This window comes from Corvus moneduloides, chromosome 7 (genome assembly GCF_009650955.1).
Source record: "Corvus moneduloides isolate bCorMon1 chromosome 7, bCorMon1.pri, whole genome shotgun sequence".
NCBI classification, from domain to species: domain Eukaryota; kingdom Metazoa; phylum Chordata; class Aves; order Passeriformes; family Corvidae; genus Corvus; species Corvus moneduloides.
This window is the reverse complement of record NC_045482.1, coordinates 20814970-20836488: the sequence shown is the minus strand read 5'-3', so window position 1 is coordinate 20836488 and position 21519 is coordinate 20814970. Positions and strand designations below refer to the sequence as shown.

The 21519-nt window shown below is 35.0% G+C and overlaps 1 protein-coding gene and 1 long non-coding RNA gene across 3 annotated transcripts in view; one reads left to right on the top strand and one right to left on the bottom strand.

The window, feature by feature from the left end:
- LOC116446565 (sodium channel protein type 1 subunit alpha) overlaps positions 1 to 21519 on the bottom strand; it is a 93187-nt gene that overhangs the window by 11514 nt on the left and 60154 nt on the right. The window contains exons 19-23 of one of the 2 annotated variants that reach the window (XM_032114629.1): positions 20722 to 20839; positions 19123 to 19277; positions 16326 to 16499; positions 13680 to 13802; positions 1815 to 2096 (exon numbers count right to left, since the gene is read on the bottom strand). In XM_032114629.1, coding sequence (XP_031970520.1) covers positions 1815 to 2096; positions 13680 to 13802; positions 16326 to 16499; positions 19123 to 19277; positions 20722 to 20839 — 852 coding nt within the window. The remainder of the gene's footprint in view (positions 1 to 1814; positions 2097 to 13679; positions 13803 to 16325; positions 16500 to 19122; positions 19278 to 20721; positions 20840 to 21519) is intronic. The other variant, XM_032114630.1, reaches the window with a different exon arrangement.
- On the top strand, positions 7177 to 13384 carry LOC116446570. Its single transcript, XR_004241273.1, has 3 exons — positions 7177 to 7266; positions 7614 to 7703; positions 9172 to 13384. It is a non-coding gene; the product is annotated as an uncharacterized LOC116446570 (long non-coding RNA).

Below are 21519 nucleotides of genomic sequence, written 5' to 3'. Positions count from 1 at the left end.
GGCTCTTATCGTTCCATAACTGCAAAATCACTGCTATTGTCTTACTTACCAAACTCTAGAGGATGCAGGGCCAAGTTTCTGTTTTGTGCAATGACAGAAATGCCCCTTTTTTTCTGGTATGTCAAACAAAAAAATCCTTCATGCTTTTACAAGCATTTTAGCAATACAGAAAAATTAAGTGCTGTTGTCATGGACATTCTACTCACACAAAAAATCCCCCATCATTAAGTGAGGGTCCCATGTTCTTGCAAAATCTCTACATTGCAGATACTGCACAAACAAGTGGCCTGTCCTCTGTGAAAGCTAGGTCCCTCTGTGGTAGGTCTAGATTAATTTTTCCTTTGGAATTGTGGGAACAATTGGCAAATTTCTCCTAATTTGCCTCCAAAAAAATTCCAATAATTTAAGAATCTAAGTGTTTATGTAAGAAATATTTGTTGCTTTTCAACGAATAGAAGATTAAATAATTTGTGCATAGCCAGGACACTGAAACAGATATGACTGCAAGTAGCTGAGGGGTGGTGATTGTGGCCACAAAGCCAGGAAGGAAATGAACCTAGAATAATTACCTGTGTCTCAGAGTAGAATAGGTACTACTAGAAACAGAGTTGCAAACTACTTGGAAAAAGCTTTGTTGATGTCTTGTTTCTCCTGAACACCTGTAATGCAGCATTCTGCCTCCCTGGGTGAGTAGATTTCATAAATAAGGCAAGGAAAATAAATACTTAAAGTCTTTAGTTATCAAAATCAAATTGTATTCAGTATTTTATTTCTTTAGTACTATTGGTCCCTCTCCATTCCTTCCTGATGTGACAATAAAGTAAGTAATCATAATGAATTTTAAATTGATGGACTTATCAGTCACACAAGTAAGATGCTGTATTAGCTGGGAGAGGCAGTTCGTATTGCTCAGAAGTAGTGTTTTAGACCATGTGCAGGACAATGTCCACACCACTGCATCATGTTAATGATTTGTTCTACTGAGATTTTATATAAACAACATAAAAGCTGGAAACTTATTTAAAAGCAATAAAAATGAAACATAAGATACTGCAGAGTTAGAGAGTAACATCAAAAAAAAAAAAAAAAACCCATAGAGTTTGCTGAAGGTACACAACATAGATTAGAGTCCCTCATTTTCTTGATTAAAGCTTGGTCACATTGTTAGCTACTTCAAAATACAAAGACAGACGGGGTTGTGAGGACACAATTTTTGATAGTGAAGGCATAATCTTATAGTAACTTTCTGCATATATTTTCTTTCTTCTTCCCTCAGTTTTTGCCAACTAAACTCCATGAGGTCCTTGTGCACAGAAATATCAGGAAAATATTTCATAGATTACAGTATCGAGTGCTATTTTTCTTATTTCTCTTCTGAATGAGAAATTGCTTTTTATATCACGTAAGTCTGCACTGGTGACAGCCACATGCCTGAGATGAAATTTATTACCTGGAATTCTTTGTGACTTAATCACACCAATGGAGATTTTTTTTCAGCAACTGGAAAACTTAAAATATTTAGATACCTGAATACCATTCCTAGGTACTTCTAGAAACTTTAAAAATTAGATGGAGCTGTAGGACTAAGGGAGCCATAAATAGGAAGGTGTGTCATTAGATATCCTAAAAATTCTTTATTCATCATAATAGACTCTACTTGCTGCTTATGATGAAAAGAGTAATCAACTACCAGTGTAGCAGTACTACTAAGTCACAGATAAAAATCATCAGGTAAATGTTTTTTCTCTGTTGCCAGAATTGCTTTTCACTACTGCATATAAACAGGAAAAGGTATATAAAGAGTGATCACTTACTACTTGAAGTAAAGAAAGATACCCAAATCCTACATTATCAAAGTTTACTTTCACGTTTTTCCATCGGGCACTTTGATTGTTTTTTATGAGTTCCTCGCACTGACTAAAATTGTTGATTTGGTCGACTTCAAACCTTTCATCAGTTGTGGTGTTAACACAGTAGTAGAACTTCCCAGCAAACAGATTTACTCCCATGATGCTGAAAATTAGCCAGAATATAAGACAAACGAGAAGCACGTTCATGATGGATGGAATTGCTCCTAAAAGGGCATTCACAACCACCTAGTACACAAATACAGGGGGAAAGAGAAAAGAGTATAAGCATATTTACAGCAATACATCTTTGTATACTGTTTCACCGTTCCTTAATAAAGGCTTATTCAGAAACTAATACTATAAATTTTAAAGCAGTACATTAATAACCATAGCATTGCATTGTTCTTTTAAAATATTAACAGTAGTACATGTAATGAAAAGAAAATGAGTGAAAAAATGAAAATAATTAATAGAAAAACAAAAAAGAAGACCTAGCAGTAGTAAGATGATGCCTGACACTGATGTGTTCTAGATAAAAAAGAAAAATGTGCTAAATGAAAAATATAGACGTAATAAAATTCTAAAAATGCATGAAATCATAGCTTAAAAAATGTTTAAAGCAAAATGGCAACCTGTAGATTTGATCAACAGAGTTCTGAAATTCAAGCTGAGAACACAAATGCCATGAATCTAGAAACTAAGCTCTACATATAAGAATTATGCGCGAATTAAATACAGAACTTTATTGCCTTATTGTTCCATGCAAGATTATAACAAAGATTAATTTCTTTGTATATGAAAGCAAGACAGGTTTGCAGTATGTTTCTACTTGAATCAACATAATTTATTTCAAGCTCCAGTCTTGTTTTTTCATGTATTAAGTTAGCAATACCCTTCATTTATCTAAAAAAGTATGTATTTAGGACTTCCGATTTTGCATTTTTAATTACTTTTGGGGGGGTTGCCTTCTCAGACACTTGCAGGCAAAATGTCAATAAACCTGATGTAGATTAAAGGTGTATTGTTCTGATATTACAGTAATTAATCACATGTGTCTGTCAGACCTATCAAAACTTTTGTGATGAGAAATTGTTTTTCCTTAAGTATCCAATTCCAGATTCTCATTTACAAGTTATGTTTTATTTTAAATTTTACATTTTTTCTTCTGTAAACTTTTGGGACCTGGTGGGAAGGTAAAATAAAATATAAAGCAGGGCTCTGATTCTTGGTCATCTAAGTCCTGCAGCAAGGCAGGAAAAGATTGGCATGGATAGTGGAATATATTAAGTTGTCTTAGTCCATCTTTTTTCCCCTACGATACAGTTGCATCCTCCCCACTACCAACATAGTTGTGAGCAAGCTTAGAACTGCTCAATCTTACTACCTGTATTTCACAGCCTCTGGAAGGTCTTTGAAAGTGGAATATTGTGGTTGTGTTATTCGTCACTCAGCACCCTCCTCCCCTCCTCCTCCCAAATGTTATGGCCAGGAGTTAGAACCTGTTTAGAGATCTTAGGTAGAAATGTTATTTCCAGGCCATATTTTCTTATTTTCTTTTCATTTAGAAGGGTCTCCTCCATTGCCAGACAGTAGAAATGGGACCTTCCTGTAACAGAATAATCCTTATCTTTTATAAAACCATGATTTAAAAAAAAAAAAAATTTAGTTTTTTTTTTTTTTTTTTTAATATCTTGTTGTTTTGGTGATTAAAAGATCCCAGTGATAAATCTGTTGCTACTTAGCTTCATGGAACTGAGAACAACATAAAAATTAGAAATGGAATTAGAAATTCTGAAATTTGTTCCAAGTCTGACCTGATCTATGACACTGTATTAGGCTATTGCTGCTTTGAAATTCTAGGCCAGCTAGTGCTTGTCTTATCTCTTTTTCTCCCCACTCATAAAAATGTTCCAGATGTGTTACACTGATTGAATTCCTCTGTTTAGTCTTGATGAAAAACCTGAAAATAAAGATGTCAAGAAAGAAAGATGGGAATTTAGTTCTGCAACTCAAATAAGTTAAGGTTACCTCTGCTCACACAAAGAATGGTTTTGCATGAATTGAGTGCCTGTAGCAGTTACCTTTATAACAACCCTGACATCCATTGAACCATAGCACAGATCCAGAACAGGCAGCAGAATACTAACAGCAACAATAACTGTTACAACAATTATGAATTGATAATAGTTGTAGAAAAAAAGATTTCTACAAAAAGCATCAGTGTTTCTTGCATCTTTAGATGAACAGGTAATGCAGTCTCACCACTGAGACTATGAAAAGATAAGCCACATCCTCTTGGATGAAAAGAGAACAGCTTCCAGCAATTGTTCCAACAATGCTTCCAACAACTTACTTCATATAGGTCACTGAAAACCCATCAAATGGTAACAATTTTTGGTCACTACTGACCTGGCCTGGATGCGAACTGGTGACCTAGAGATGAAAGGCTCTGTATCCTATTACCAACCCCTTGAGCTATCCAGTCCCCCTGGAAGGTTTTTTAAGAAAAGAAGAAAAGAAAATTAAAACTTTCAGAAGTTGTTTTCTGTTTGCACTTTTTTCTGTTTGATTTTTTTTCCCCAGCAGTGGAAACTATATTTTTACATGTTGGTCAGATGCTCATCTGACTGTAAAGTCCTCCTTAGGAAGAAGTCTTTAATTTCTTCAACACATACAGTTGGAAGTGATTGCCTTAACAGCATTTTTCTGGTTTACTTTTTTTTTTTTTTTTCTTTGTATTTGCTTTAGGAATTAGCTGAGGTATCTCAGGATAACAAGGACATAAACCTAATACATATCCAGGATAGCACCCATGCATACACAGACAACACCTACACACATAAGCTACAGCAAGTGGACAGAAGAAAGGGAGAACCAATTGAAAAGTGAGCTGAAAGCAGAAAAGAGGTTAATTAGCATTTCTTAATGCATTAATTGAGCAAATAAAAATTGTCATTCTCATCTTGTTGGAAAGAGTCTGTAGAAGGTTAAAAGAATGTTGGCAACTACAGCTCTTATTTTTATTTGCTCTTTAAATCTTGATTCAAAATGCATTTTTTATTTTAAATGGGGAGATTCTCTTGGGCCTATTTTTTGTTATTTCTTGATACAGAATATAATGCCAGTAAATTGGAAAAAGATGTTTGCATAGGTGTTTGTTTGGTTTTATAAATTACCTATGCATTTTCTCAAGCCTGGGATGTTGCTGGTCAGGCTGACTCCAGTGAGCAAAGCTGCAACAGCCCAAGTTGATTCTGCTTGTTCACCTTCCTACAGCTTCAGGTAGGTGCAACAGCAATAAGAAACAAGTGAGAAGCAACACCTGATGCCTAAAAAGATGAAGGGGCTCTAGACTATTTTATTTCCAGTCAACATTCATCCAGGGGAAAAAAAAGTCATTGTGGGAAACCATGTCTCCTCTAGAAGAAGGCAGTATTTCATATATCTACACAATTTTTCATGTTTAAATTTCTGTAAGATTTATCTTCCAATATCAGATTTATGCATAAGATAAAAGAATTACAGCAATACTAGTTGTATGTCCTATCTTTTGGCCAATATGACTTTATGTCAAGACAAATTAGTAGTCCAGTTGTTTTTCATGGTTGCTGTTTGTATCTTCTTTTGGAAAACTCTCCAAAAAACACCAAAACTGGACCAAAAATCAGGTTTTTTATCGGAACTGCTCCTATGTGCAGAATAAGGATTGTACAAAACACCAGCTTATCCCTGCTGTATCAATAGAATATAAGGAAGCTGTACTAGATTGAGCCCTGCTGTGGCAGACATAACTGAACACATAGTGAGATATGAATGTATTTTAGTTGCCAGAGGAGAGTATTTTCCATAGATCCTGGCACCTCAGCCACCACAGAATTTCCAGGAATTCCTACATTGGAGCTGAGTAATGGATATATCAGGGCCTCCTGAAATCTGTAAACAAACAAGGAAAAATCTTAGTAGTACTTATCCACTTCTCCCATAACTTTTGCAGATTCTGTGAAGAAGTTCCAAACTCTGTTCCTGATGCAAATGAGGAGGAAGTAACCATCTTTGGGATGGAAAGGGAGATTATAGAACTATGTCTGGAACACTCTTTCTACTTAAAATTAAAAAGTACTTTATTTGCCTCCACTTGGAATGTGTCAACTTCATAATTTTATGCTTAAATAGGAGAAGTTCCCAAAGAGCTGCCAGAGAGAACATTTGCACTGAAAGATGGAGAAATGAGCAAGGAGACATTGGCTTAGATTCTTGGCGCAGCACATAGGTAAGATTGCTGGAATGCACAGGAGGTATGCCATGAATGGACATGGATGGAGGTGCAGGTGACATACGGGATCTGAATTTAGCATGTGCTCATAGTGAAGGACCTGGGGGACAGTACACAAGGAAGTCTAGAAGATTCTGAAACCACACTGACTTGACCAAGTGGGTATCAAGTCACAGACAGGTGTATTCTCTCTTAAACTGTGGGAGAGTTGAGGCAAGGGAGGAAAGGACATAGTAACTGTATGTAAACATACAATAACTATCCCAGTCAGGGGATCAAAAGAGCATCTGAGGCAGACCATGAAAAAAGCCCATCCCTGAATCAAAAAGATTAGCACTATCTGATTCTGTTATAATGGCTTTCTGTTCTCCCTGGTACCATAAAACTGATCATGGAAACTGCCTTTCTCTGAAGTTAGAGGAGGCAGTTCTACAAGTCATAACACAGCAGAAAGTCAATGGGATGGAGGAAATGGTTATGGGCCTTAATTTAGGAGCAGCTAAGCCAGTGGAAAGTGTTTGTCACAAAACCAATGGAGGTAGTGGACCTGTGGGCCAGCAGACGGAATTAAAACACAGCCTAGTGCCGAGGATTAAGACTGACCCTCAGTAGAGGCTCTGGGATCTCTGCCACAGTTGCTTAGTGTGAAGTTTGGAGGTGCTCATGAAGGAAGATAACTGGTGATGCAGTACAGGAAAAATATAACCACATGAGATACCCTGTCTCATCTGACTGTATACATGGAGCTGGATTGAAGATGTATGGCTGTTGGGAGGGAAAGGTTAAAATTGGAAGATTTGGTGAGGAGGGAATAGTTTCTCTCAAAGTGAACTTGCAGCTGGGAATGCTAAGCATGCCAGTGTGGGAAAATTCCATTTATTAGGCCTAGCGTTGTTTATCCTCTGCCTGTTTTGAGAAGTAGAATTCCTGTGTAGAGATAATACACTCTCACAGACATGCTTGAGCCTCCTGCTGGGAGACAGAGAGAGATCATAAAAGCACAGCTTTGTGATAAGCTGCGCATGCGCGAAGTCCTTTCATATATTGGGGCAGGCTGCGAGCCCTGCTGTCCCCACAAGGATGAAGTAATCCTAAAGGAGCCAGCGTCCCCATGTGTCTCTGCCTCCCAGCATTGTTCACAAGGTAATGAAAAAAGTTTACTCATTGCATTTCAGCTGTGTTTTGGTGGTCACCCTGGTTACCTGTCGATTCACACAATGGCTACCTAAGGATTAAAGTTCTTTATGTTGAAGGGATAAATTATACATATATTGCCACAGAAGTACTGTAGATGGGAATTTTACTCACAGATAATAACAAAAAATTATCCCATTTTATCAATGTTTAGATCAGGTAATAAACGTATGTGATATTGCAGTCTAGCAGATGAGGACAGAAAGTGAAAGGAAGAAAGAGAGAGAAGGAATTGAGGGAGAGAGAGATTGCAATAATCCTTTTACCTCAAAACGACATGTTTTCTCATTGAATAGCTTGGAATGGTACCCTGGGAAGAAGCATGCTGCATATGCTTGGTGATCAGCTATGAACCGGCTATAGAGACAGCAGTGGATGAAAATTAGGTATGTCTATGAGAGAAAGTGCAACCTACTTGACATAATCCAAATAATGGTTAGGGAGGAATCAGGAGAATTTTTAGATTCTAGGAACCTAAAAATGCAGATTAATCCAAGTAATTCAAACTTTCTCATTTTCAATTAATTACTCCTCTATTTTATCTGAATGGATTTCTTGCAAGAAACTAATTTTCCTAAGTTTGTCCCACAAATAGAAATCAGAGTGGTGCACCATGTTGGTATGAATGTATGATCTATAATCCACTAACTACATTCCATTGTTCCAGTATTTACCTGACAAAAAAAAAAAAAAAAAAAAAAATCCCAACCCAAACAAAAATCCCCACCAAAATGAAAATCAAATGCCCCCACCCCCCAGATGAAAAAATTAAACCACAAACCTCCCTAAACCCCTTCTATCAATTAAGAATTTCACATAACCCAACTTACAGCTGTTCTCTTGTTACCACTGAGCACATCTGAGAAGAGTTTGGTTTTGCCATTAAGAGGTATGTAGTAAAAAACTAGTTTCCACCTTTGCTACAGTTTGCCCTAATTCTATGTCCATGCATGTATTTTATTCTTAATGATATGACCCAGGATTATGTAAGGCCAGAATTAAATAACATTTAGAAAAATGTTTAGAAAAGTTGTAAGAAATTTGAAAAAATAAAAAAAACCTTTTATTCTAGCAAACTAATGCTTATCTTTAAGTCATGATCACTAAAAATTTAGGAAACCAAAAGTTTGTAGAAGTAAATTATGATGGTGGGACTATACAATTATTTAGATCAATTTTTTAAAAAGCAAGAAAGGTTGTTTCCTGAAAGAAACAATGAATGCATTTTGCAGTGTTAGGCATGAGAAGCACCTCGTCTGAACCAATTAAAAAATTATTTACCACAATGTCTTCAATTTTTTGAGTAAAATAAAGACTGTACTGGGAATATACAGTGAAGATTGTTAGAAAACTACCATTTCAAGCAGTGATAGTAAAAAAAAAGTTGGATTTAACTGAGAATATGCAAAGGCAGGCAGGTGGAAAGAACCAAAGAGACCTGTCAAGGAGTTACAAGTAAATCTTAACCTGAACAGTAATGGACAAATAAAACTGAAGTAAGGGATAAAAGATCTCAGAGGAGGAGAAAATCAGTCCCTGAATAAGCCAATTACTGTATTTTCTACTTTTCTGTAACTGTTACTGGACAAGTGCACATGACTGAAGAATGCTTCTGATAGTGAATTTTATCTTCAAAGAAAGCAAAATACTTTCTCAAACAATGCACAAACTGTTTTTATAACACTTGGTGCTGGAGAAGTTTTACGCTATTGTGTGGTGAGTTTGTATCTTGGAATGCCACAATTGTTAGCGGAGGTGTTCAACTACATGATTCTGCAGTTCTGTTCTAGCTTTTGTAAGGAAGTTTAACTTGTTTAAAGTAGAAACACATGCCTTTGTTATTCATGTTAACAGTCTATTTAAAGAGAGCTACACTGTTGGATTTAACAGAAGACTGGAGGTATTGGAGCAGCCTGATTCTGTTTCTCACCAGAAATCAAGTATGCAAAAAGTACTTTTGAAGACAATGTAGAAGAAAAGACATAATTTAACACACTGTATGATAAAATACAATAATTATCTGCCAAGCAATAAATCACATGGCTCCACTTGTTTGAGAAGACCTGGTATATATTGTAAAGAGACATGAGCATGAAAACATAGTAGTTACTTGATGTGGGAATAGTATCTTCATATTTCACTGGATGCAGTTAAAAAAGCCCCAACTTTTTGCCCTCCTTGTTGCATTAATGAAATGTTGTCGACTTTTACACGCCCTTTAGTGTTTTCAATTAAAATGCAAACTATATTATGTATCCCATTCAAATTTCATTAAATTTTGATCCTAATAGTAAGAGTTTTCTGTAAGATACAACAAATACAAATCTGGAAAAAAAAGAAAGATAATACTCTTACTGGCATTTTATAAAAAAAATTACGAAAACTGGTTTCCAACACAGGCCAAAGGAGACTGAATTCATATTCCAAGAAGGGATGTTATATGTTATCTGTTGTGTGTGTACACTTGGAGTGATTTACTTAATGTAACATATAGGGTGTTTAAAATTATGCAAAAACTTAAACTGCAATTATATCAATATCTGTAGTTGTGATTATTCAGATCACAGCATTCTGGAATGTGTTTGATGTATTATGAGTAATGTTCAAAACTTTCTACAGGTTATTTTGAATATATAGCTATAAATTGAGTAACAGGATAAAGCATAGATCTTTCCAAAACAATATAAAAGCCAGATTGAAATTTTTAAACAAAGCCAACTTCTATCTCAGTTAAAAAAGCAACTGAAAATCTTAAAATAGCTGAGGTACCTTTCTCCTGCAAAAAAACCTCCAGAAACTCTAAAAAACAAAACTAATTTGCTCATTTTCATGTTTTTTCTTTAACATCAAAATTCCAAGGAATTATTTCCAAAGACTTAAACCAATTGAGAAGCAATGTAGGATGGATATATAGAATCTACTTTTGCCGGTACTGGGATTTGCAGATAAGGTTGTCTCTCCTTGTAACCCTTAATATACAATGTAGTGATTAGTCAGAGTGTACTCATTAAGGGTAGAAAAGGGGGAAATACTGTACCCATAATACAGATTAGGGGAGGAACAAGTGGTCCACCCCATCCAAGCTGAAATGCATCCTAAATGAAATAGAAATATATAGCCTGTTATTAGTTGTGAATCTGTAATGACAGACACTTGATGCTATGTTTTATAACTCAATTATATGAGGAATGTTTCTTTCGTACTAATGAAGTTTTGAGTACTCTTGAAAATGCCTCATTGTCACTTTCTTGGTAAGGGAATCTTAAGGAATAGCCATTGAATTTTAGAGGATATTTAAGACATCAAATGCTCTAATTTAATTTTAAAAGTTATTAAATTGGACTGGAAATTTGAAATACAGTAAATGTTTAAAGCCATCAGCCAGAAATATGCATAAGGCATGCAAAACTGAAAGTGCAAGTGGATTTCAGATTGTTCACTGCCTTCTACTATTTCTCTAATAAATCAAGCACAGCATGACATGCTTTATTTTGTGAAATTAGACACAAATGCATGCTTTATTGTAACTTAATTCTCTAACTCAGCAAAGCAAATGTACTCAGTATTCTATATTTTCAAGTAGCATACCAATTCAGAACTAGCGCAAAAGCATTATACTGCGAGTACTAAAAAGCTAAACAAAAAGCAATGGGTATATTCAAATCTCAGTTTGCAGCTACTTCTGCTTAGTACATACACTAATTGAGATGAGAATATAAACCCTAAGACAGAAATTTAAATTAAATTAAAGCAATCCTTTACTTTGCCTTCCAGCATCTGGGTGGAGTCGGTTTTGAGATTCAATACAGAAAGTATGAAAATTTCTCAGAATTCAGTATACTAGCAGATATTCTAAATGCCTTTAATAGGGCAAAATTCACTTCTGTGCTTAAGGCAAGCACAGGCTATGGATCACTTGTACCCTATTTTGGTACAGGTGATTCATGTATCTTATATTTACTTTGGAAAGAGAGAATTTATCCCATTTATGAAACAGCATAATTATAAAATTAAGTTGTAACTAAAGAGGATAGCTGAAGACTTCTAAGAACGTAGCTTAAAATCTGAAGTGTGTTTCATATTTAGGCATAACAAAATAGTCATTAGCATTTACTGACTGTGTAAAATGCTGCATTCTTCCTATTCATGGAATACTTACTTAAGAAAAACATTGACTGAATTAAAGTAGCGAGTACTTGGCAAATTGTTTTACAAAATCCAGAGCCTTTTATATATACAGCCTCTTGTGGAACACTTAAGATATTCTACATTTTCAATGCAAAATTTGCACAGTTTTGAACATGGGTAAACAGTAAAATTTAAATACATGCTGAATAAAATCTCTGTTTTATCACAGCTCAGTGTAGGTATGGGCAATATAAGAAAGCAAAGAGGGCTGATTTATTTTTACTTTCTGCAGGCAGAAAAAAGAATCTCTTTTTATGAATTCTTATGTAATGAACTCAGTTTCTGAGAAGACTGCAATTTGACTACAGTCTTATGAGCTGGTCAATTATTTATTATTTGGATGTTTTACTGTTCGTGAGTCATTCATAAAGTAATGCCAACAACTGTCAGTGAGCTGTTTTGAATACTTGCCAAGTGCTTTGGAAAAAACCACTATTTCAGAAGTGCATGTAGTAACCATAAGGCCTATATATATTTGGCCAGTCAAATCTGAAAAGTGACTGGAATCAGATACTTCATTGACTACCATTAATATTGGAGGACAGAGCTGAAGCCTATTTGCTTTTCCAAGCTTGTCTGTGATTCCTACAAAGTAAATTGCTCATTAATTATTAATGTTGTGTAGCTGAAATTCTATCATATGATTGGGCTTCTGGCAGAGTTTCATAGTTATTCAGCAAGCAATAGAGGAAAGCAGTAAATAGATTTCAAATAACAGGTACCTTAATAACAGCTTCTTTATGCATGAATATCCTAAATCTTGTAAGTGGAAAATTTACTAAGGCAATCACGTAAAGATACAGAAAAATGAAATAAAACATTTGGCAATCAATTTTGAACATCTTTCTAGAAATGACCTTGTCTTCCAATATCTTTTTAAGAGCTGCATTTTTTTCCTCCCTGCGTAATATCTGTACTGGTCTCCCAGTCCTCCTGCAGCTGACCAGAACATAATTTAAAAAGTAAAGCTGACAGCAGTTTCCCAACATTTCTCTGCACAAAACCACATACATTTACCTGAATGTTCATGAACAGTATGTACAAAGAAAGACAAAGAGAAAATGGCTAAATCAAATAGTTGCATATTATGTAGTACTTGACCAGCTCTTACCCTCTTGAATATCAGTTCATGAGTTTCAAATAAAGAGAAAACTGTTAAAAGTCAATTTGCTGCATGAGGCTGAAATTTAAATCTAGTAATTATTGGTTAGCAATGTATTTTCTGCTGCATTCTGAAGTAGAGATAGGTAGTCTGCTGAATACAATTTCAGGAAAAGAATTCAAAGCCTCGGTTTGACTTCATTAATCTTGGATTTTTTTCTAAAGATTTTGCATTGTTTCCTCTTATGTTTCTATGATGCAGGAAAAAGCATTCTCTTAAAGCATATTTCATTGACATGCATATAGAGTTAGTTCGTATTCAGTGGCTTTAAGGAACAGAAGGTATAAACAAATGAAAAAATAAGTCAAAATGCCTTCTTGAGTGAGATGAATAGTAAGCAGGGTCTCTAAATTATTCAGAGTAGCAAGAAATAACCTTGTATACATTGTATTGAATATTGAATAGAGATTAGTTGAAATACAAAAGCATTTACCTTACAAAAAAAATAACTTCATACAGGAATCAAAGAACTTGATTTGCTTTTTTAAGTCAGCCAAACTCAGAAATAGATTTAAACCACTAGTGGGTATGAATATATCTGTAGTATCATCTAATAAAATTCAGTGGGGTTAGATGAAAGGGGGCTTATAAAATATAATGAAAAATGAAGAATTTCAATTTCTATCAGAAAATATCTTTGTTAACTAATGCTAAATTAGAGTCCTGTATAAATATTGTGATATGTTTTTCAGTAAAAAAACAAATAAAATTTTGTTACATTTTATTTATTATTAAGACTCTGTTATGAGAGTTCATGGTTGGCGGTTTCAAAGACTCGTATGAAAAACTCCTGAGATTGGCTAGAAAGTAAAGTAACCTTAATAAATGTAAGTTCTATGTGATACTGCATATGGATTCAGGTGAATTGATGAAGCTTTTTGCTTATCTGTTAGTAAAAGATATGCGATAAAAAGGTAGTGCAGCCCTTCTGCATGGACTTGTCATTCCTTGTTGTGCATGCATGTATTCTTTCTATGCATGCATAGTTTCAGATTCTTTCATGTTGTCTTACCCTCATGCCTTCAAATCGTGACAAAGCTCTTAGAGGTCTCAAAGCTCTTAGTGTCCTAAGGGACTTAATGGCACCAAGTTCAGAGTAACCCAATGCATTTGCTGTTAAGCTAACCAAAGAGACCTATATGAAAACAGGAAAGTAAAAATTATTATACTGTACATTCTACTTTACATACCATAGATGTGAGATATACACTTCGTTAGAAGATTCTAATTTTGGATCCCTTTCTTCAGGAATAGGGAGTCTTTCAGGTAAAAAAAAAAAAAAAGAAAAATAATATGAAAGAAGAATAGGTAAACAAACAAAAATATCATAAGATAACTGATATCTGGAAACATTAGTATTTCTGAGTTTCATCCTTTGCTACTGATCTGAGGACACTTAAAGCCACAAAAATTGAATTAAATTAATCTCTCCTTTTTACCAATTTAGGTATTGCTCTTACTTTTTCTTTGTTTCACAATACTGTTGGGATCACTAATTATGGTTGATAATGTCATTTGATTGCTCACAGCATAAAGGGAAATGTTTGAAGTTTGTGTTGAACTGACACGTGGGTCACAGAACAACATTGCTCCCCTGAAAATTAGTAAATAGGATTATTTTTGCTACAGTCAGTTATACTGGATAATCCTTTTGCCTGACTGCTGAAATTGTGTGCTTTACAAGCTGATATTAACCTGGACTATGCTGTTTCTAAGACCTTAGAAGAACAGTTCCATAGGTGGAAGAATTTGACAGGCCTTTATATGTTCCATGTCCCTACATTACCTCAGTGCAAGATACCACATTCTTCACAATTGCTATGGCTCCTGTCCAAAATATTACCTTCTGTTTGTTTCCCATTTCCCCTGAATGTTCCCTCATTATGCTGTTCTAATTCCTTAACTATTTATTGGGCCAAAAATAGCATAATGTTCTCATGTACTCTTTCATTATAAATAACTGTATCAGGTAAAGAGAACTCTAGGACTGTGCTCATATTTAAAAACAAGCATTATATGTGAAATTTTTAGCTTTTAAAAGTTAATATCTTTTCTAAACTTTTCAGCAGTTCTGGCAACCCACATAGCTTTGTTCTTTTGAAATCTAAATTTCTTTTTCCAGCACATTCGTCGTATTACTAAAAACTTTAAAGCTGCTGTAATCTAAAGCAAAATTAAAGAAAATATCCAACATTTGTCATGAACTAATTCAGACACTTGAAAATGTACTATACCTTCACATAATGATGTATGCAAATTCTCACATTCACAAGATGGCTTTTTTGGATATTATGATTTAAATAAAGTCAAATATTAGAGAAAATTAGTTTAGGAAAGGAACAGCTGCTTCAGCTTGCATGATTCTTCAAACATTTTTGTTGTAGGTGTCACTTAGGTACCCATTTTGAGAATTCCAATACTAAAAAACAAAGTGTTTTCCAAGAGAGGGTACTTTCTTTGTATGAAACATGGTTGTCTGTATCTGTATATGTGGAGCTGAATTCTGGATCTATTTAAACCATAATGTACACAAATCAAAAATGTTGAAAACACCCATCAAACCCCCCACCATCCCCCCCAAAAAAAGCTGAAGAAAATTAATTGCTCTGATTAGCCCTTGTATGATGGCAACACTTGATTGAAAAAGCATTGGATTTTTGGCAATACTTTGGGACAATAAATTCTTATAAAGTTTGCTTTTTGTCTATTTAGCGTACATTTCTAAGTCATTGAAACCAGGACAAAAAAGAATCTTAAAACTGAGTTTGTTCAGTACTTTGTTTTTGTATACGTTTTACCAGAAATTACTGTCTTGAAAATACAGGGGCTGGTTCTGGTTTTGTAACTGTGTAAAACATAGTATTCGAGGTTCACCCACAGAAATTCATGAACTGCTGAAACAGTATGCATTCCTGCACACTTGGAGGTTTTTTCCCAGGGGGTATACTTAGGATATTCTTAAATTCTCCATAATTGTATCAAGCATCAAGAAATGTTCTCTCCCATTTCACAGCACAGTAACGTAGAACTAGAACTATCAGATAACCCTTGCAGCAAAGATTTCAAACATGGCTGTGAATGCTGCAAGCTCAGTAGTATTTACTGGACATCAGTACTAATTAAGCCACACTACCAATGCTAGAGATATATCTTGATTTCCTTGTGGAGCCCTAATTTATCCATATGCTGAAACTTGTGGACATGATGTTCATTATCTTGCCAAAGGTGTTTCGATTCAGATGGGTGTCTGATATCTGGTGGATCAGACACCCATCTGAATGCTGGATTCAGCCTAGACCACAGCAGGAGGAATGGTGGGTCTGAGGGCGGGAGCGAGAAGCCCAGGCCAGAATACAGGGCAGCAGGACCTCTTTCAACAGCAGTGTTGGAATAAACCCTCTAACTGCCTGTGGGACTACCATGTCAGCTCCTTCTGTTAGCAGGAGAACTTCCCGTCTTTCTTAAATCTGTGGTATAGCAAGGCAGTGCTGCAAGCATAAAGTGAAAGACAGAGAAACATGGAATTTTTTCAGCTACCTTACTTTTTAAATTGAAAAGTAAACTAGTTGGCATTATTAGATATTATGGTTGCAGAGAAATTAATTTTAAAAATAATCAGATAAATATAAAAGTGTCACTTAGGAAATGCACAACATACATCGACAATCAGGAAGTCCAGCCAGCACCAGGCATTAGTAAAATATGTTTGGTAGCCATAGGCCACCCACTTGAGCAGCATTTCCAGAATGAAGATGTAAGTGAAGACCTTGTCAGCATATTCCAGCATGGTCTTGATAGTTTTACGTTGTTCAATATATATGTCCTCAAAAGCCTGTGAGTATAAACATTCAAAGATATGTTATTTTTTTGTTACTGCACATGCTTCAGGTTGTAACACAACAAACCAAATAGGCAACAAAAAAAGGAAATAGTCTTCAAGAAAAGCCAAGGGTATGTAATTTCTAGGTGATGCTTCTTTTTCTGATAACTCAGTATATACTCGTTTTTTCACTATGGAAATATATTTTCCAGCTCACAGGAGAAAGAAGTAGATTTTACACAGCAACCACTCCGCTGGTCAGAGATTTTTTAAAATGTATTTATTTATTGCTGATAGTGAATTATTCTTCTCAGATCATATTCCACAGTGACAAAGAGAATTGATTCTGCAAAATGTTGTGCCTGACCTGAATCCTACTGAGGTCATTTGGCTTGTATGTAGGTAGACCCAATTGCAAAATCCAGGGCCATAGCTGTAAAATTTTCAGGACAATGGCAATACAATCTACCTTCTAAGTCCTCTGGATTCCTGAAAATTTTAAGTTATAAATCATAAAATAAGTTCTTCCTTTCTTAAAAAACTTATTTATCTAAATCAATTACTTGCTTTATTACTCTAATTTTATGAGATACATAAAATTTCTGAGCTCCTTTCCATGTTATTTACGCTTTTTGTGTTCTCATTTTTAGGCACTTGAAAAAAAAATAGCTCCTGATTTTTATAAATTCTTCAATTTTTTTCCTTTAATTGCTTTCAAATTTCAATTATGCTATTATTTCTTATGGCGTCTGACTGATTTTATCAGGCTGAAAGAACTGGAATGATCTGCTAGCTTGCAAAGATTTGGGTATTTATTGATACTGAAATTCATTTTTACCCAGCCTGCTTTTGAATCACTTGACATGTGTCAGTTCAAATGATTAGTGTTTGTATATCAGACATCAGGCTAAGATCTGTGTAATTCTGGTTGCTTAGATCAGGCACCATGGCACCTGACACTCATGTATATTCACTAAAAACTGGGAAGTCAGCACGTGTCATTTCATTTGTACAGGTGGGATTATGCCAGAGGCTGAGCGAGCAGCGCTCTCGGAAGCAGAAATGTGTCTGCTCCCTGCCTGAGAGCCCTGGGGAGGGGTGTGCAGGCAGCTTGCATCCTGCCTGTGCCTGCCACATTTCCTGGCTGTGATGGCAGTGAGATTTGTCTGGAGCATGTTCTTGGGGTGAATATTGAGATACAGTGCTGGCAGATACAAAGAGACCTTTTCACTATCACAAAACACTTTAAAGGGAGAGCAGAGTCTCACACTTCCAGAGATAATCCACTGTCTTTGAAATATTTTCACAAAATAAAGATTCTGTGAATGACACCTTAGGCTCACAAGCATGAGATACTAACACCATGGGATCTTGTCTCATACTTCCTCTAATATAGTAATAGAAATTCACCTTTTTCAGATCTCCCCCCACTACTTTTCTCTCATTTAAATTCTTGTCATTGGAGATTTTCTCCACTTGGTTGTATGAACCAAAATTCAATAGTTTAGACTTGAGGTTTTTTGTTATTTAGAGGGTTTTAAATGACAGGAAAGGTGTCACATGGTATTGCATAAAAGTTGTTTTTCTGATGGTTGTGTTGATATTAGACCACACAAAAGCAGAATAATTCTCAGAGATGTAGTTAAAACTAGGGATAGGTATTATCATAAACTGCTAACAGTATCAACAGTATTTTAAAGTGTTGGGAGTGGTTTTTTTAAAGTGTTGGGAGCTTATAATACAATTTTGCAACACAGTTTTTTTTTATTATGTAGGCAGTTAATTTGCCAAAGGGTAATTAAATCTACCAGGGTAGGTGCTAGATATACTCTACATTATCTAAAAGCGAAGAGTTTGCCTAAGAAACTTCACCTCAGTATATATCCAGGCTCACTTTAATTTAAAAATTCATCTCTAATTTCTTTATTCTTCATCATTATTTGTATTTTTGAAAAAACCTATTATTGTTAGGGTTTATTTCATTTATTTTTGTAGATTTGTATTATGGTTGGCTTCTTTTTATTCTGCCCTTGCATGTTTGTTAGAGCAAATTCATGTTTTTACAGATGTCCCTTCCATCATGAATATGAGTCAGTAGAAGCTGAATTGTAAGTCTAAATAATAAATTCTTAGAAAGGAATCAAAAAACCCCACACAGTCTTAGCTTTTTTTGCTGTTCTAGCACACAGCATTTATAGGACTACATAATCCAGCCCTGGCCCTTGCAAGGTGTTGTGAACTGTTTATGCCATTACAGTTCCAAACACTTCAACAGTGACTGTTCTTTTCCCTGAGCTACATCTGTAAACAGCAGTGAAATGAGAGAGCAAACTCCAGTAAGAAAGTTTGGTATATTCTCTTCTTCACATGTTGCTCCTGTCCACCTGAGGTGTACAGTGGTGTACACTGCCACTTCCAGCAATGGAATTAGGCTCTCCCTAATCACTTATGTCTGTTCTTTTTCCTACATGTTGTTGAGAAGAGACTTTTTTTGCTATTTTTCCCAAGGCCTGAATAAAAATTTAGTCCTATCATTTGAAGACATGGAATTGTGTTAAGTTAAAACAGTGTTAGAAGAGACAATTTTAAGGAGTCTCCTGAAAACATGGCAACATTCTGTTCATGTTTTACTTACCAGAGCTCCACTACTGAGGAGAATCATAAAGACAATGAAAGTCTCAAACCAGTTGTGTTCGACAATCCTGAAGCAGGTTTTCCTGAGGTTCCACCACTGCTTTCCTCTCCCTTCTTCTATACTTACTTGACAGCACTTGAACCTTCTTACACAGCCTTTAGAACAGTGTATGTAATGAGAGGAGGAAAAAAAGAAGAGACTTTGTTGAGTTGTATTCATTTTGGTTATGCATTCTGGTAATGATACAATGCTATCTTTACTGTGCTATTTAGTTAAAAACCAGTAATTTTTCACCTAGATAACCTTCTTTTACTTCAAGGGAAAAAAAAATAACATTGAGACAATTGGAATTTACAATTTAATGAACCAGCGAGAAGAAAGAATTTCTCATTTATCAAGAAGTGCTCAATACAATGCACACAAAAAGATAAAAGCCCATGGAACATGAAGCCAAATTATAGAATAGAAAGTAAGTGTTAAAATATACAAAATCATCCAAATGTCAGGTAGGTTTATGTAGTAAGATATGAACAAATGATATTAAACTGTACCTTCTTTTGTTCAGGATACTCAATTCAGACAACGTTGCATCCATTGCACGAAAAATCTAAGCCTCTTATCTGAATTCTGGGCTTTTCAGTACCAGCTAGTTTATCTAACTTGTGCCCCTAATATATTTAAGCTTTTATGATTTAGCTGCTGACTTTTATGTAGAAAAATACTAGTTAAAAATAATGGTATTTTCCTTTACAAATCCTAGACTGTTACAGTACTACCTCTTACAAGTTCAATGTAAATTTCTAAAGAATGATCTGTTTTCATGTCCAGAAATAACCCAACCTGACAATAGCATTTATTTTCAAATGTCTAAGTCTACCTTTGCTTACAGATACCAAAAATGGCATTTGTATCCTTACATTACTCTTTTAAAAATATTTATTTCCCCACCTCCTTCAGAGGCACACATCCATAAGGTTTCTTGCAAGGAAATGCCACTGGAAAAACATTTATGACCAGATTGTGGTTTTATTGAATTGTGGGCCAATAGAAGGAAGAATGAAAGATGAAGGAGTCCACCAGGTGAGACTGTTCTTGTCCCAGGTGGCACACAAGGCTCTTGCTTCTCCTTTTGCCAATTTGTAGAAGATTCATTTAGCATTTTGCACAAGACCATTTAGGTGCAGTTTTTATTTATCACAAAACAGCTGTTTTAGTAATTTATGCTTTATAAAGCACTTAGGCATCTGTGAAGAATATTTTTAAATAGTGTGTTATTTTATTATCTAAGAGATTGTAACTAAACTCATAAAGTACAGTAACATACTAAAATTAAACTTTCAATACCATATTTTTCTTATTTTAAAAATAGAGGTACATTTCTGATAAAATGTTTTCTTAACTGTTTATCCAATATATAGTGTAATTGTGATATCAGTGTCCATATAATATATTATGGACTAAAAGTACTACTGCTAATAATCAGCACTTAAACACTAACTAAAGGATAGTATGATTCATAAATCTTAATACTTAACTTACATAGAAAAATTATTCTGCAATTCTATTAGTAAGTATTACTAGTACTTTTGTTCCAAATACCTTCTGTGAAGCAGGCCTCTGGCTCCTGGGCTTCTTCAGGTTCAGCTTCTGGTTGTTCCTCTGCAGGAAGTCCAATATCAACTGTGCTACCTTCAGATGAACTAGATGAATTTAACTTCTGTAAAGGAAAGAAGCGTCACAAATGCACAGTAAATAATTTTAAGGCAAACATTATTTGATTTTGGATTAAGTAAATTAGACAATGTTTTTGAATGTTCTAGACTTCAACATAAGTAAATTGCTGATAAACATCTGAGAAATTTATATAGTCTGTTTTTCCTCCTGCACTGTATGAATCTATTAAATAGAAGGTGTAACACTAATAGATCAGACTTTAAATAAAATTCTGCTTTAAACTGGAAAAAAAAGGGTAATGATGCTAAACCTGAGAGGATTTATGACCACAATAAGCCATAGTCATATTGATCCCTTAATGAAGCTTTAACAAATATGCAGGAATTTGTAGTGTCTACTGAAAATCAGGTAAGAGTCTAAAAACAACTACATAAATGAGGTGAAAGCTCAGAGGAATGAGGGGGAAAAGCAGAGAAGGCCATACTTCAGAGGTTAGTAATTCTAGATTAAAATTGCTGAAAGTCTAGCTCAGAGTGAAGCAGAATCTGCATACAATTTCGCTGAGGTAGTTTAAGCCCATAGAAAACCAGACTCTGTTTTATCAAGAAGTTTTCAAAAACATGATGAGCATAAAGAGAGAGGGGCATAAGGTGGAAACCAAATTTAAAAAAAATGAAATAATGAACTTAAGCTAACGCTCATCCTAAAAATTCTAAAACTGTT